The sequence below is a fragment of the Callithrix jacchus genome, chromosome 5 (genome assembly GCF_049354715.1).
Source record: "Callithrix jacchus isolate 240 chromosome 5, calJac240_pri, whole genome shotgun sequence".
NCBI lineage: Eukaryota > Metazoa > Chordata > Mammalia > Primates > Cebidae > Callithrix > Callithrix jacchus.
This window is the reverse complement of record NC_133506.1, coordinates 78,606,911-78,623,738: the sequence shown is the minus strand read 5'-3', so window position 1 is coordinate 78,623,738 and position 16,828 is coordinate 78,606,911. Positions and strand designations below refer to the sequence as shown.

The 16,828-nt window shown below is 34.0% G+C and overlaps 1 protein-coding gene across 4 annotated transcripts in view; it reads right to left on the bottom strand.

The window, feature by feature from the left end:
- The window catches only part of MAP2K4 (mitogen-activated protein kinase kinase 4), a 124,673-nt gene that overhangs the window by 32,936 nt on the left and 74,909 nt on the right, over positions 1-16,828 (bottom strand). For all 4 annotated transcript variants that reach the window (XM_008996498.5, XM_002747899.7, XM_078373063.1 and 1 more), the window contains 2 exons: positions 4,279-4,398; positions 1,808-1,859 (listed from right to left, as the gene is read on the bottom strand). In XM_008996498.5, the coding sequence (XP_008994746.1) occupies positions 1,808-1,859; positions 4,279-4,398 (172 nt within the window). The remainder of the gene's footprint in view (positions 1-1,807; positions 1,860-4,278; positions 4,399-16,828) is intronic.

The following is a 16,828-nucleotide window of genomic DNA, read 5'->3' as shown; positions in this document are numbered from 1 at the left end:
TGACCACAAGTGATCCACCTGCCTTGGCCTCTCAAAGTGCTGGGATTATAGGTATGAGCCAGCATGCCCAGCCCCATCCATACTTTCTAATGGAATCTGTGTTTTATTGAGGTATCTCCTCTCCTCAATATCCACACCTCCAAAACCTAGCTGTTGGCTGATATAAGTTTTATAAGGTTAGTCTCATGCTCCTGGATGATAGCTGGTTTAAGGTTTAAGGGCTTGAGACACTTCTAGTGAATGAGCCAAGGTATTAGAGATGTGGGAAAAGTTTCCATACTCCCAATACAGCTGCACAGGTTCTTCAAAAGGCAGTCACATCTAGATATGATAGTGGGAACTGCTCTAGTTATTACTACCCTGAGGACAGAGTCAACACATGAAGGACAGAAGCAAAAGGACCGAGCTTGACTCCTAGACATGTCGTGCTTTGAGCCACCCCATCTTTGGACTTATTATGACAGATAATGAATTTCCTTGAAGTTTAAAAAGAGTTATCAGGATTTTTATTACTTGTAATAAAAAACACTGACTCCAACAAAAAAGCTAACTGATCCTAACTGATAAAAGACAGCTATAAATTCATCATTTTATTTAGTAAGAGAAAAACAAAAGTTACTTCTGAAGATTTTTTATTCAACCACTTGGTGCTTTACTGCGATCAGTAAGTGTCCCTAAGGTGACTATCGAATGCCCAAAAGGTGCCACTCTCATAATTATAAAACACAGCTAACGAAGAAGGAAAAATAATCAAGACAAGAACAAGAAGAACTACAAGAGAAACAAAGATTTTTGTTTAGGAACATAAGTGTACACAATTTTAGGCCAAAAGAGCAAATGATGTTATTTCTAATTAGCATTAAGCCAAACAAAATAAAATATACTGATGTTCAAGATGAACTAATTTCATTGGCCCAGTGTCAACCACAAACTAAAAGAACTTAAATAAATGGCCCAATTACTAATTTCTTTAACCACTAGAAATTGTTTCCCAGAATTAGAAATGCTTCACTTCTCTTGATTTTGACCTTTTACTTTTCTTCCTATTTATTGTCAGGCTAAATCACAAACTGCCATGTACTCTCTTAGGCTTTTCCATGACAAATTTGCTAAGGGGTAGTGAGACCTGGTGTGTTTCCTCAAAGCCAGCACCTTATTACCCTGAGTCTAACACAGTAGTAAGTAGAGCAAGCATTTCATCTATTTGCTGGATTAAATTCCAGATTCCCACAGGGTTACTGCTTTTCTAGGTTTGGCCTTCAACTACATCCAATGTTTAAACTGTGTGTCTAATAAGGGCAAGATCACTGCCTACATAAATACAACATGCTTTAGAGAAATTTCAATTTATAATACTAATTAAAAGATTTCTCTCAATTCAGAAACATCTTCTAATGTGAAGAAGAAACACTAAACAGGGATAGCAGTGTGCCTTAAAAATGATTGAGGGTTCCTCGGATTATTCTCTGAACGTCCACAGGACCATCTCGATGTCTTATATGTATGTAGTAAAACATTAATTATCTATTGGGCAAATGAAAAATTATTTTACAACTAACAGTAAAACAATTTGCAGCAAAATCTATTTCAACTTGTAAGTCCAACATACTAAATTAGACTAAAATTTATTGAATTCCCCCCCAAAAAATAGTAAAAACAGAGTTTTAGAGTACATAAAGTATTTTTGCTAAAAATAGCAATATTTTAGGAAAGCTTATACAGTGACATTGTAATTCTGAATAACTGTTTTACCAATTAGGAGAAAAAAGTTCATTTCTATTAAAAAAAAATACCAATCCATACCCACCTCTGTGAATAATTTTCAAGTTTTCTTTTAAGTGGTTTAGTGCTTTCACAGTCTAGAGAGAAAAAGAAGAGATGGGATAAACAATTTGTTTCTTTTTATTCAAACAGCACAAGAGTTTATTACAAGTAATATCCCATGTAGTCTTTTGCATACATTTTAAGCTTAATATTTCAATATTCTGTCATTTCTTGTTAACTGAAGATACTGAGTAAGTTTAGATCTAAAAACTGAGTTGCCTTTATATGATGTTCCCAGATAGCTAAAACAAACAAACAAAAAAAACCCAGTAACTTTTAGACTTATAATTTGTTTAATAATTCATTTAAAATTTTATCTTTTTTTGTATCTCCAATCTAAAATTTCCTGTCTTTGTTTTTCCTTTTTGTTTTGAAACTGGGTCTTGCTCCCACCTCAGCCTCTCAAACACCACCATGCCTGGCTAACTTTCTAAATTTTTAGTAGAGACAAGGTTCTCATTATGTCGCCCATGCTGGTCTCAAATTTCTGGGCTGAAATGATCCTCCTGCCTTGGCCTCTCAAACTGTGAGGATTACAGGCATGAACCATCGTGTCTGGCCTCTAAATGTTCAAAATTTAAAAATAGGACAACAAAGATCACTGAGTTGGTTCCATTTCAACTAAGAGTAATAACAACTTAGAGCAAAAACTATTTCAATTTCTAAGTCCAGTAGTAGATAAAAAGTTTTATAAATTCTCAGTTCCTCACAATCATTCACCCTCACTGGGTGCTAAGCCTTCAAGGTGATTTTTGAAGGGCTAGTGTATCTCTGTTCACCACTGTGGGAATTTATCCAGAATTTATCCTGTTGCTTGGTCACTGATCATGATCAGAAAATTATACATTTCTTCAGGTAGGGAAGGAACAGAGACACACCTCAAACTAAGGGAGAACTACACAACAGGCCAACCACGTGCTGTAAGGTCAAGTCTTTGCTGACGTCAAGCTGCTAGGTACAATAAATGTAGAACAAATAAATTTGTTGCTGAATAGCTATGCTTTTGTGTTAGCTGGTTTACTGATTACCAAGAAGAGACTAAACACAAATTGTACATGTGTGCTTAATATATATATACAAGGGAATCACCAAGTCTTAACTTAGGCAAATATAGAATAAATCATTTTTTTATATTCTTTGTATTGCAATACTAATTTCATGGCCACCATGTCATACAGTGGTTAAGAGCAGGGTTCTGGGATCAGGCTGCCTGGATTTAAATCATTTACCACTTATAAGTGAATATACTTCAAAGCAAGTTAATTATTTAATCTGTTCATGCTTCAGACTTGTCATCCATAAAAATAAGGTAACACTATTTACCACAGAGTTGCTATGAAGATTAAATGTCACCAATAGTTTGGTGCAAATAAGCATTTATAACCATTGGCTATTACCATTTTTTCTGCTGTTATAATTATGAATAGTAACAAGTTTCAAGATAATACTGGTTTAATACATTGGAGAGAGATGGCTAAACTAATAATCGTAAAATATCATATACCCAGCTGAATAATGAGTAAGTTTCTAATCTAAGTTAGCTACTTTTTATACTATTATTTATATAAAATTTAAAAATAAAATGACTTGATAAAATATTTTTATGAAATTATTTGAAAGGGTATATATCTTGGTGAACTACATTGGAGGGGTAGTATACTGGTAAGGAAGAGCTAGGAAATTACATGCAACCAAAGTATCTATCTTACAACTTCCTATATGATTTAGTTTATATATCAACTAACCCAGAACATGCTAGCTCAGATTCTCAGGAGTTTCTAAGAATCTTATGAATTTTGCTCTATGAAAAGTAAATCATTTTTCTTTAGAAAAAAAATATATAAACATTTGCCAACTTAAAGATTCAGAGCAAGAAACAAACTGATCAACGAATTCACTTTCAAAACTAAAAACACATATGTAAAAGAAAATCCTTTTACTTTTTTGGTACTCTGGTAAAAGTGAATTAACCAAATTTAGTAGTAAATTTGGTCCCTAAAACTGCTAGTCAATATTTTAAATAGTTTAGACTGAATAACCAAAATCTTAAATCACAGTAAACATACTTTGTCCAAGGACTTCAATTATGGGGCTTCAAGGAGACTGCTATGATTCTAATTAATTTCAGGATAAGTGTGGTAATATAAGCAATTTAAAAATAGTTAAAGCAATGGAAAAGAATGAAAAGAAAATTGCTTTTTCTAGTCTTATTTAAAGAAAAGTCTGTTATGATTCACTGAAATTCAAAGGAAAAGAACATTGACAGTATTTATCTAGACCATTATGATGTATTTATTAACTACCCCACAGAAATGACTTTGTCTCTGGTTATTAACTACAAATTATTTTCAGGAAGGTACTGTGAGTGACACTCAGATATGTGTATTCAAAAAATCCAGCAGCATCTCCATATGACTATATATACAATGAATAATTTAAAGACCAGGTACTTACTGCTAAAGTGATTTTGCCTAAAATTTCTTCTGGAATAACATCATCTAATACACTATATACATATTTGTAAAACTTATCAAACGAGGTAGACATGAGTTCCATACAGATCCAACAGTCACCCTATAAAATAACGAATATCTGTTATTCTTAAATATCTTATATATCACCTTGTCTTTACTTAAAATGGAAATACAATAGAAAGGAACAATCTTCTTATTTCAAATCTCAAACTAGTAATAATTTTTGTTTTCTTACTAAAGCCCTCAACAGAATATTCTACTCAGGTTTAAACACAAACAATGTAATTAAAGCCAATTTTACCCACTCTTTAATTGTATGGACAAGGACAGCTTTATATTAAAAACTTTTATGCTTTTATATAAATTTCAAATTTTGCCAAAATTGGAAGAAAAAAAAAAACAGGAAATATGTAGAAAACCATTCATTCCTACTAATAAAAAATAGACGACAGTAATCTTAAGAGACTATGTAAACTTCTTAAATTAGCCAAAAAAAGGAAAAAGACAAAAATACATAAAGCTATGCCTCAAGACCCTGTTCAAATGCCACTTTCTCAGTGAGGCCCATTTTAACTGACATAAAGTGCAAGTCATCCCACCAGGCATTCCCTTACCCTGCTCTGTTCTGTTCTGTTCTGTTCAGCCCTCAACATCCTCTAATATAAAGTGTAATTTACTTATTTATTATGTTTGTCATATATATTCCCTATTAGAATGTAATCTCTGCTAGAGCAAGGACTCAATAAATACTTGTTAAATGACTGGATGCTGGCTATAATTAAACTGAATCATTCAAACATTACTTGCATTATAGATTGTTTTAAACCAATTTGAAAGCAATTTGACAATAAAATAGAAATAAATGTGTTGATACCATTTTACAGAATCATCCTATGACTGGGAATGTAACTTAAGCAAATATTTCATAAATTACAAAAGGAAAAAACAAAACTAGAAACTGATGCACTATCTTTTAAAAGGGAATAGTATAATATTAAAAGAGATTATCTAAAATCAATTTTGGGGGAAACAGTACAGTTCATGAGAAGTATGCATGAGTCATGAAAAAAATTAAGACTATAAGCAAATACCATGATTATCGCTGTAAAACTATAGGATACACAGATGAACAAGAACTACAAAGTACCTTACAAAAGTGAAAATACTATCAAAATAATTTTTTAAAAATTATCTTAAATAGTCCTGTGTGTTGTTACTTACTTATAAAGACAGCCATTATCATCAAAGATTTTCTACTCACTAATATATCCTTTAATTATATAATAATTATATAATCAATCCTATCCTTGGATTATCTAAGAGATTAACAGTTATTAAAAGTAAAATTACTTGCCCAGAAAAATACCCTACCCATGAACAGAATCCAGTGTCCCTAATGCTTTTCTTCTATCGACATTTACAATGCACTCTTAAACAGGACCACTTTCTAGAGCAATCATGTAGTTAAATGGCTATACATAATATGTTTTTGTAAAGCATATTTGACATAGTGAACTTTTACATTTTCTGCATTTAATCTTTCTTCTCTCTGTAAACCTTTTTCTTTAGAGTGCACTGTGAGAACGGCTCTCATGGAAGATCGAGTAACACCCTCCAGCCAAAACAGACACAGCTTTATTTTAGAGACACGATCTAAACAGGTTTACTAAAAATATAGCAAATTGAAAACACACACACACACACACACACACACACACACACACACACACAGATGTTAGGAGTCTGAAAGGCCTGACATTATCTAAGCTCTCCTACTTTCTACTTATATAAGCTTGGGCCTCCTCAATGTCATCTATAAAATGAGACTGCCCCACCATCCTCAGTGGACTGTGACAAACAATAAATGAGTTAACATATGCAAAGCACAAACTAAAGTAACTGGCAGGGGCTAAAAATTATAGTTACCAAATGGAAGGGAGAAGGAAGGGAAATATGGGCAAACAAGAGAAAGCTAGATATGAGAGTGGCAGATTAAAGGTAAGAAGTAAACTGAGAACTGAAGATGAGAAGAGGGGACAGAAAAGAGCAATGAGCTCCAGAGAGAGACGTCTTTGTAAATTTTAAGGGACATAACCTAATGTAACTTTCTTATCTCTCTGACAGTTCCTTTTGGTCATACAGAGAACAAGACAATGGCAATGAGCTGCATTTAAAAAATGAAATGCTCTGAGCTGCCTGAAAAAGTAGTGACAGCAGCATAACTGTCATGCTCAAGCAAAAAACAGGATGACCACAGGTCTGAAATACAGAAAAAGTTAATAAATGTGGGTTTATTGGGTTAAAAAAAAAAAAAAAAGGTGGAGAATAATGAAACTCTGAACTACAAAGGTAACATAATGGTTCCTAAAGATCCACATATAACCAATAACATATACTAATAATAACCAATTAGAAAATACAGTAAAAAAGATGTCATTCTCAATAAAGATACAAACTACATCACCAAGGAATGTATATAATAAAATAGGCAAAACCTTTATGAAAACAAATATAAAATGTTACTAAAGGACATAATAACCTGAACAAACGGATGGCAGACCATGATTACAAATGTGAAGATCATAAGCATGTCAAATTCTCCCAAATTAATCTAAGAATTCAAGAACCTGAACAAGCTGACCCTAAAGCTTATATTAAAGTAGAGCCAAGAAGAACTTAGATAATTTTAAAGAGATACTGACCTACTATATAAAGAATTTTTATAAAAACATCACAAATAAAAGATAAATACACCAAAGAAACAGATGCAAAAGTTCATGCAGATACAGAAGTCTGACAAATGACAGAAGTAACAAAGCAAATCGTGGCAAAAGAATGCATTATTCAATGAATGCTCCTGGGACCATGGGCCTTCCATATAGAAAAAAATTAAATTCTAGCATCAAATCATTGACAAATATATATGCAAAAACTCCCAAATGGATTTTGTAAAAGCAAACATTTAAAACTTTTTTTGTAAGAGTTCTCCATGACTTTTATGTCGGAAAAAATTTTTTCCCAGGAACACACATAAAAACAACAAATCACAAAGGATAAGACCTGTTAAATTTAATTCCATTATAATTACCTCTGTATAAACAAGGACAACATACCAAAAGTTTAAAAATAAGACAAAAACATCTATTTAGATATAAAGAAACCAAAGATCAATACCACTGATATAAAGTGAATTTGTACTGACATAAAGTTCAAGTTATCCCACCAGGCATTCCCTTACCCTGCTCTGTGCTGTAAAGCCCTCACCATCCTCTAATATAAAGTGAAATTTACTTATTTATTATGTTCGTCATATATATTCCCTACTAAAATGTAACCTCTGCCAGAGCAAGGACTCAAAGAATACTTGTTAAACAACTGGATGCTGGCTATAATTAAATGGTATCATCCAAACATTAATTGCATTATAGATTGTTTTATATCTCTGAATAATAGTTATGCTAAATTAATTAGGAAAAGACAAAACAGTAGAATAACATCAAAGGCAATTTTTTAAAAAGCCTAAATGTGTGTCAAAAAATTCTGTATCTCACCAATCAAGGAAATGCAATCAAGGAAATGCAATTTTAAAAGTGAGATGCCATTTCAAACTGCCAAAAATTAAATGCTTATTATCAAATGTTGGTACAGACCAGGAAAAAAAAGATCTGTGATAGTAAATGCTGATAGCATACTCAATAAACATTCCCTTTCCTCTATACAATGTACCTAGATAAAATCTACATTTCCCAGTCTTTAAAGGTGAAGAAAGGGAACCAAAGAGGTTATCAACACAAAACCATTGGTTCATGACTCCAGGAAAATCCTTTTAGTTGTTCCCGTTTTTCTTCCTTGATACGGACATGATAGCTGAACTCTAAGAGCCAATGTGGACCATGAAGTAATCTTAACAACTGAAACTATAAACTAATCTAGCTACTATAACAGTCAGGAATGACTGACACCATATATCTTTTCTTTTTTTCAGACAGAGTCTCGCTCTATCACCCAGGCTCGAGTACAGTGGTACGATCTCAGCTCACTGCAACCTCCACCTCCTGGGTTCAAGTGATTCTCCTGCCTCAGCCACCTGAGTAGCTATTACAGGCATACACCACCATTGCCAGCTAATTTTTGTATTTTTAGTAGAGACGGAGTTTCACCACGTTGGCCAGGCTGATATCGACATGATAGCTGAACTCTAGGAGCCAACCTCGACCATGAGGTAACCCTAATGATTGAAACCACAAACTAAGCAAGCTACTAACAGTCAGGAATGACTAATATCAAATACAATTCTTGATACAGAAATTCTGGTGGAAATGTAAGTCAGTACTCAAGTTGGAGACATTTGTATCATTATATCTAGCAATTATATATATATCCATGGACATATGCTAAATAATCTGTAACCTAAGTTGTCAAGAAGACATGCAAAACAATTGTTCATTTTTGTACTGTTTATAATTATAAAAAATTAGAAGCAATCTACATTAGGATTTCTAAAAATAAAATAGGGTGTATTTAATCATTAGAATACTACATAGTAGTTAAAATAAACTAACTAAGTCTATATATTACAAATCTATATTTACAGAAACCTTGAAAACTATGTTGAATAAAACTATGCTGAATAAAATGTACAATAGAGAATGCATATAGGATTCCATTTACTTAAACTGAAAATACAGAAAGCAATATTATGTAAAATGTAGGGGAAAATGCACATGTGGAAAACCTAAACAAGCAAACAAATTGAAGGAAACACTCAGGATAGTGTTTAGATCTGTAAAGGGAAATGTGACGAGGGCTTTAATTGTATTTATAATATTTAAAGACAGATAAAGAATAAATATGCCAATATAAGATTTGGGTAGTTGTTTCTCTTCTGTAATTTAGTCTATGTTTAAAATATTTCACAGTATAAAAAGAGCATGGACCACCTTAAGAAACAAAAGAAAAGCAAATTAAGCAAAAAGAAAATGTAGCACATATACACCATGGAATACTACACAGACATAAAAAACGATGAGTTCGTGTCCTTTGGAGAAACTTGGATGAATCTGGAAACCATAATTCTCAGCAAACTGACACAAGAACAGAAAGCCAAACACCGTATGTTCTCACTCATAGGTGGGTGTGGAACAACGAGAACATGTGGACTCAGGGAGAGGAGCATCACACACTGGGGACAGTTGCGGTGGGGTAGGGGAGAGACAGCAGGAGGTGGGGAGGGAAGCGAGGGTGAGGAGGGATAACATGGGGAGAAATCAAATATAGTATCCACCTAAAGTAAAATAAATAAAGGAAGGAAGAAACCACAATCAGAATGATCCCCCCATCAAAAAATAATAACAGCAAAGCAATACAGAAAATCATGTAACTGAGGCAGGGTGCAATGGCTCATGCCTGTAATTCCAGTGATTTAGGGGGCCAAGGTGGGAGGATGGCTTGAGGCCAGGAGTTTGAGACTAGCCTAGGCAACAAAGCAAGACTCCATCCAAACACACACTCAAATAATAATTTAATTAGCCAAGTGGTGGTAGTGCATGCCTAAAGTCCCAGCTACTCAGGAGTCTGATGTAGGAAGATCCCTAGAGCCCAGGAATTCAAGGTTGTGTTGAGCTAGGATGATGCCACTGTACTCCAGCCTGGGCCACAGAGCTAGACCCTGACTCTTTTAAAAATAAAAAAAGATAAGAAAATCATTTAACTGAGAGCTAGCTGGTTCATAGAGATGGTCAATAAAACTGATATACCTCTAGCCGGACTAACCAGGAAGAAAAAAAGAAGACATAAATTATCGGTATCAGAAACAAGTAGGAGGGAAGGAAGGAGGGACAAGGAAGACAAAAGTAACACACTACAGACTCTACCAATATTAATAAAAAAGGAATGTTATGAATAACTTTACTCCAATAAAATTGATAATTTAGATGAAAGGGATAAATTACTTGAAAGAAACAAATATCAAAGATCACTCAACAAGAAACACATAACTTGAATAGAACTCTATCTTTAAAAGAAATTGGATACTCAGGCAAAACTCTTCTCACAAAGAAATCTCCAAGTTCAAGTGGCTTCATTGGTAAATTCTATCAAATATTTTCAGAAGAGATAATACCAATTCTATATAAATTCTTCCAGAAAATTCAGGAAGAGGAAATATTTCCGAACTCATCCTATGAGGCTAGCATTACGCTGATACAAGTCAGACAGAAATAAGAAAATCATACATCACTGCCTCTTATAAAAATTTTTAATGAATTTTAGCAAATTAGCTATATTTTAGTAATTCAGCAAACTGAATCCAATGATAGATAAAAAAGATAATATGTCATAACCAAGTGGATTTCTCCCAGAAATAAAAGCTATGTTTAATATCTGTTATCAATCCATATAACTTACCATTATTAAAACAACAAACAAATCATACATCTCAAAAACATCTCAAGGATGTGGAAAATGAATATAACAAAAATCTAACATCCATTCCTGACAAAATCTCTCAGCAAACTAGGAGTAAAAGGAAACTTTCTCAACCAATTAAAAAAAAAAAAACAATCAAAAGCTCATAGCTAATATTATATTTAATGATGAAAACATGAATGCTTTCCCTCTAAAATCAGAAAAAAAACAAGGATATCTATTGTCACTGTATCTATTCAACAGCATACTGAAGGTTCTAGCCAGTGCAATAAGGCAAGACAAAAAGAGGTAAAGGCATTAATTGACAAAGAAAGAAGTAACTCTCTTTATTCACAGAAAAAATGATGATCTAGGTAGTAAATCTGAAAGGACCTAAAAAAGCTACTAGAATATATGTTTAACAAGGTTGCTGCACACAAGATCAATATAAAAAATCAAATGATATTTGTGCATATTAGTCACAAGAGAAAATTAAATTTAAAAACATATTGTAGCATTAAAAATTAATTAAACACTTAAACGCAACTCTAGTAAGAACATGAGTTATACAGTGAAACTATAAAATATTGCTGAGAAAAATTAAAGAAGGTGTAAAATAATGGAGTGAGATGACACATCAAAGGGTCAACAGACTTACTATTTTAAGATATCAATGTTCCCCCAGTAGACCTACAAATTTAGCAAAATCCCAATAAAAAATCCCAGCAGGTTGTTTTTTGTTGTTGTTGTTATTGTTGTTTGCATCTTTTTTGGTAGAAATTGACAAGTAGATTCTAAAATCCACATGAAAATGGAGGATATGAAAGAGCCAAAACAACTTTTAAAAGAACAAAATTTAAGGACCAACACTCTCAAATCTGAAGGCTTTCTATAAAGCTGGAGTAGTCCCAAACCATGTGAGATTAGTACAAAGACAGACAACAGATGAATGGAACAGAGCAGATAGTCCAGAAATAGACCCACCTCTGTATGGACAACTGAATCTTATAAAGGTGCAAAAGATATCCATATGCAAAAAGAAATCATCAATATATAACTCTCAATATAAAAACTAACTCCAAATGGATAAGTATGTGATACCTAAAACTGTAAAACTGCTAGAAGAAAACATAAGAAATCATCTTAAGTGAGCCTGAGTTAGACAAGAGCTCTTATATACAACATCAAAAGCACAATACATGAATTTAAAAGTTGGCCTATATCAACATTAAAAACTTTTGCTCTCCAAAAACACTGTTAAGAATATAAAAAGCCGGGCGCGGTGGCTCACGCCTGTAATCCCAGCACTTTGGGAGGCCAAGGCGGGTGGATCACGAGGTCAAGAGATCAAGACCATCTTGGTCAATATGGTGAAACCCGTCTCTACTAAAAATACAAAAAATTAGCTGGGCATGGTGGCACATGCCTGTAATCCCAGCTACTCAGGAGGCTGAGGCAGGAGAATTGCCTGAACCCAGGAGGCAGAGGTCGCGGTGAGCCGAGATCGCGCCATTGTACTCCAGCCTGGGTAACAAGAGTGAAACTCCATCTCAGAAAAAAAAAAAAAAAAAGAATATAACAAGATAAGCACAGACAGGAGATGGTATCTGCAAATCATAGGTCTGATGATAAACTTCTATTCAAAATATATTTTTTAAAACTTCCCAAAACTGAATAACAAATATCCCAACTTAAACAAAAATGTAGAACAGATTTTAACAGTAACTTCATCAAAGAAGATATAAAGTTGGTAAAGAAGCACATGAAAACACATTCAACACTGTAAGTCATTAAAAAAATACAGATTAAAAATACAAAGAGATTCCACCACACATTTACTAGAATGGCTAAAGATTAACACAAAAGATCACACTAAGTGTTAGAAAAGACATGGAAGAGGCTGGGCGCGGTGGCTCACCCTATAATCCCAGCACTTTGGGAGGCCGAGGTGGGTGGATCATCTGAGGTCGGGAGTTTGAGATCAGCCTGACCAACATGGAGAAATCCCATCTCTACTAAAAATACAAAAAATTAGCTGGGTGTGGTGGCGCATGCTTGTAATCCCAGCTACTCGAGAGGTTGAGGTAGGAGAATCCCTTGAACCTGGGAGGCGGAGGTTGCAGTGAGCCGAGATCACATCATTGCACTGCAGCCTGGACAACAAGAGCGAGACTCCATCTCAAAAAAAAAAAAAAAGACATGGAAGAAACAGAACTCTCAAATACTACTGGTGAAAGTATAAAATGATACAACTACCTTAGAAAAACGCTTGCACATTTTTTAAAAAGTTAAACACACACCTACAATATGATCTAGCCATTCCACCCCCATGTAATTAACCCAGAAAAATAAAAGCTTGTCTATACAATTAGACATAAATGCTCAAAGTAACTTTATTTGTAATAGACAAAACTGAAAACAATCCAAATGGCCATCGACAGGTAAATGAGTAACAAACTGATATATCTGCATAATGTAACATTACAGATAGTACTTGGCAATTAAAAGAAATAAACAAACTACTGATAAATGCAAAAACAATTATACTGAGTGAAAGATGACAAACTGAAGAGTATACACTGTAAGATTTCATTTATATGAAAATCTAGAAAATACAAATTAATCTATAGTGGCATAGAGCAGATCAGTGGTTATCTGAGGATCGGGACAAGAGAGGGGGGCAGGTGATTTTGGTGATAAATTCTACAGGTACATACATTTGTTCAAGCATATCAAACTGTACATTTTACATATGGGAAGTTTATCATATGTCAATTTTACCTCCATAAGCTGCATTTAAAACTTGCAAGGAGAAAGAAAAGGGACAGGAGAAAAGGGGTGGATGTAACAACAGAAAAGGGGAAGTAAGGATAGAAAAGGTTCACTTCAGCCAGCATCACTGTCTTCTATAGTCTGATGAACTTCTACATTCACAGGTTACTAACAGTGCTTCCTCTGGGGAAAACTAGAATTTCTTCCCCAAACTCTAAAGAGGTTTAAATAAGAGTTTACCTGCTATGAAATTCTCAAGTTTCATATATTAGAAGACATTAGTTTCATTTTTGAGGAATTTTATATATTCCAAACAAATTTAATTTTGCTACTTAAAATTTATAGCTTGCTAACAACAGTTATTTCATAAGCAAAACATTTTTAAGCGAAAGAAAGGATTTTTAAGTGATACTAAGTTTCAGTATTGTTAAGTGGTAGGTCTTTTTTTGTAAAATATAGGCTAAAAGTTACTCCCATTATTCTATTATTATCGAGCTCTTTTTCCCACCTACCTACAAAGCCTGAAAACGACTTTTAGAAACCTGTGCAATTGAATGATCTAATAACTTATCTAAATGAAATCCAAGCTGTACTTTGGACTTTTGAGTTCAGTTCCATCCTAGGAAGAAGTATGCATGGTTGAAGACAATGGCAATAAAGAAGTTACCAACTTCAAATATTAATTATTATTCACTGCTCTTTCAGATGCTCAATACTACCCAACAGCAAGATTAATCTCTAAGCAGTGGAACTACCATTTGATCTAGCAATCCTACTACTGGGTATCGACCCAAATAAAAGTAAATCATTATATCAAAAAGATACCTGCACTGGTATGCTCATTACAGCACTATGTATAATGGCAAAGTCATGGAATCAACCTAAATGTCCACATTTTTTAAAACATGAAATTTATACAAAATAGAATACTATTCAGCCATAAAAAATCTTTTTTTATAGCAACACAGATACACTGGAGGCCATTATCTTTAGTGAAACAACTCAGAAACACAAAGACAAATACTGCATGTTCTTTGCTTATAAGTGGGAGCTAAATCATGTGCACACATGGACACAGTGCAGAACTGGAGATCTTAGAGACATAGAAGGGTAGGAGAAATTGAGGGGGTGGATGATGAAAAATTACTTGATGGGTACAATGTACACTGTTTGCGTGATGGATACACTAAAAACCCACACTGCCCCACTACTCAACGTATCTATATAACAAAATTGCACTTGTACCCCTTAAATTTAAATAGTATTTAAATTTAAATAAATACAAAGTAGCTGCAAGAATAAGAAAAATAACATCTCATAAGCTCCTGGATAGATGGCTGACTGAAGCAAAATGAGAGCTGAAGTCTAGTGGTTGCACAAATTAAGTGAAATGAATCCCTGGAGGGTATCTCACAGTAACAGGAATTGAAAGCACTCTCTCTCTCACACAGTGATGGTAAGACGAAGTAAAAAGTCCTAATTACATACATTCATTTCTACTATTTCCTTTCATGAATTCAGATTTTGTGTTCTATTACTGGAACTGAAGGTCACGTCACCAAAAAAAAGATGCATGTAAATCATCTACTGCAAAAGAAAAATGTTTCTTTAAACTCTTACTAAATCTGTTGATTATTTTAATATTTTTAACCTTTGTCACTTTGGGAAATACACCTTTACTATTCACTCTTTAAAGGTAAATAATAAAGGTAACACTTTCACTATTGTAAAAGTTGTACTTTCTGCTCTTCTTTTTTCTTTTTGAGATGGAGTCTTGCTCTGTTGCCCAGGCTGGAATGCAGTGGCTCGACCTTGGCTCATGGCAACCTCCTGCTGGGTTCAAGCAATTCTCCTGCCTCAGCCTCCCAAGTAGCTGGGACTATACGTACATACCACCATGCCCAGTTAATTTTTTGTATTTTTAGTAGAGACACGGTTTCACCATGCTGGGCAGGCCAGTCTCTAACTCCTGATCTCATGATCGGCCCACCTTGGCCTCCCAAAGTGCTGGGATTACAGGTATGAGTCACCACACCCAGCCCTATTTTCTGCTTTTCTAAAACTTAATCTTTTAATATTGAGAAAGTACCTATTACAGATTCCATTCTAATTTGGGGGGAAAGCTCGTGTTTCATCTACTTAGGCATTTTGTGTCTTTATACAACTTAACTGTGTAGTTCCTTCATCTCATCTTAGTGTGAAGTAACCTTCATCTTATCATACATCTTATCATATCAAAATTCTTATTAAAAAAGCGTGTGTGTGTGTGTGTGTGTGTGTGTGTGTGTGTGCGTGCATCTACATCTCTGGACCACTTCTAATAAAATAGAAGAAACAGTGAGATTTCTGCCTCTGGAATCCCATCTCTGCCACTTCTTGGCTGTGTAACTTTTGCCAAAAACAGTAAATTTCATTTTCCTATCTCGAAATGGGGATAATATCACCAAATCCCAAAGATTATTGGGAAGACAATATATGAGAAAACTGTAAAGCATTCAACAGATGTCAGTGTTTACAGCTGCATATGTCAAGTCCCTTCAACCTTTCCGAGACATAAAATCAAATTCTACTCAGCTATCCATAAGAAAACCATCAGAATATTGTTCAGATACTACTCCAAGCTTCTGTGCTTTGTTTCCACACTTTTATCAATCATGAATATGACTTACTCTGCTTTCTTTTCATACAATCAGACTAGCACACTATCTAGCCCGAGGCTAGGTATGTAAATAGTACTTAAATGAATGACTAAATAAGTGAACAAGTGAAATAAATCTCCTCCTCTGCCTGTTCCAGCACTATGGAGATGATTTAGGGTTCAGATAGAGCTGGGGAAAGTCTATAGTGAAAATGAATACAGCAATGAAAAAGCTGACCAGAGAAACTAGTTAGGAGAGAAAACCTAGTTCAATCCCTAATTAACTATTGTTCTGCATATGGTGTGATCATTTAATGACTGTGAAGGAAAGTTCACAGTTTGGGAACAGGCAGAGGAGGAGATGGAAAGATTCTTGTGCAACATGAAGAAAGTTCCAAACATTTAGAATAATATTACATAATATTTAGGTCCAAAATATAGTCATACAGATGAATACATGACTGTATACCAATGTAATATAATGCTGATGTGAAATGATGGAAGAAAATTAACAAATTCAGTATATCTGGTCATAAAAATGAATAAAAAGTACTAAGACAGGAATAAAAAGAAACTATATGAGTCCAGAATTAACAATTAGTGATTCAACAAAGAAATGGGCTCTGACGTGAAGTAGAATGCATTGCTACTGGTTACCTAGTAAGAGCACAGAAAAACAAATAAAAATTTCAGAATTAGGTTTAGAATTAACTAA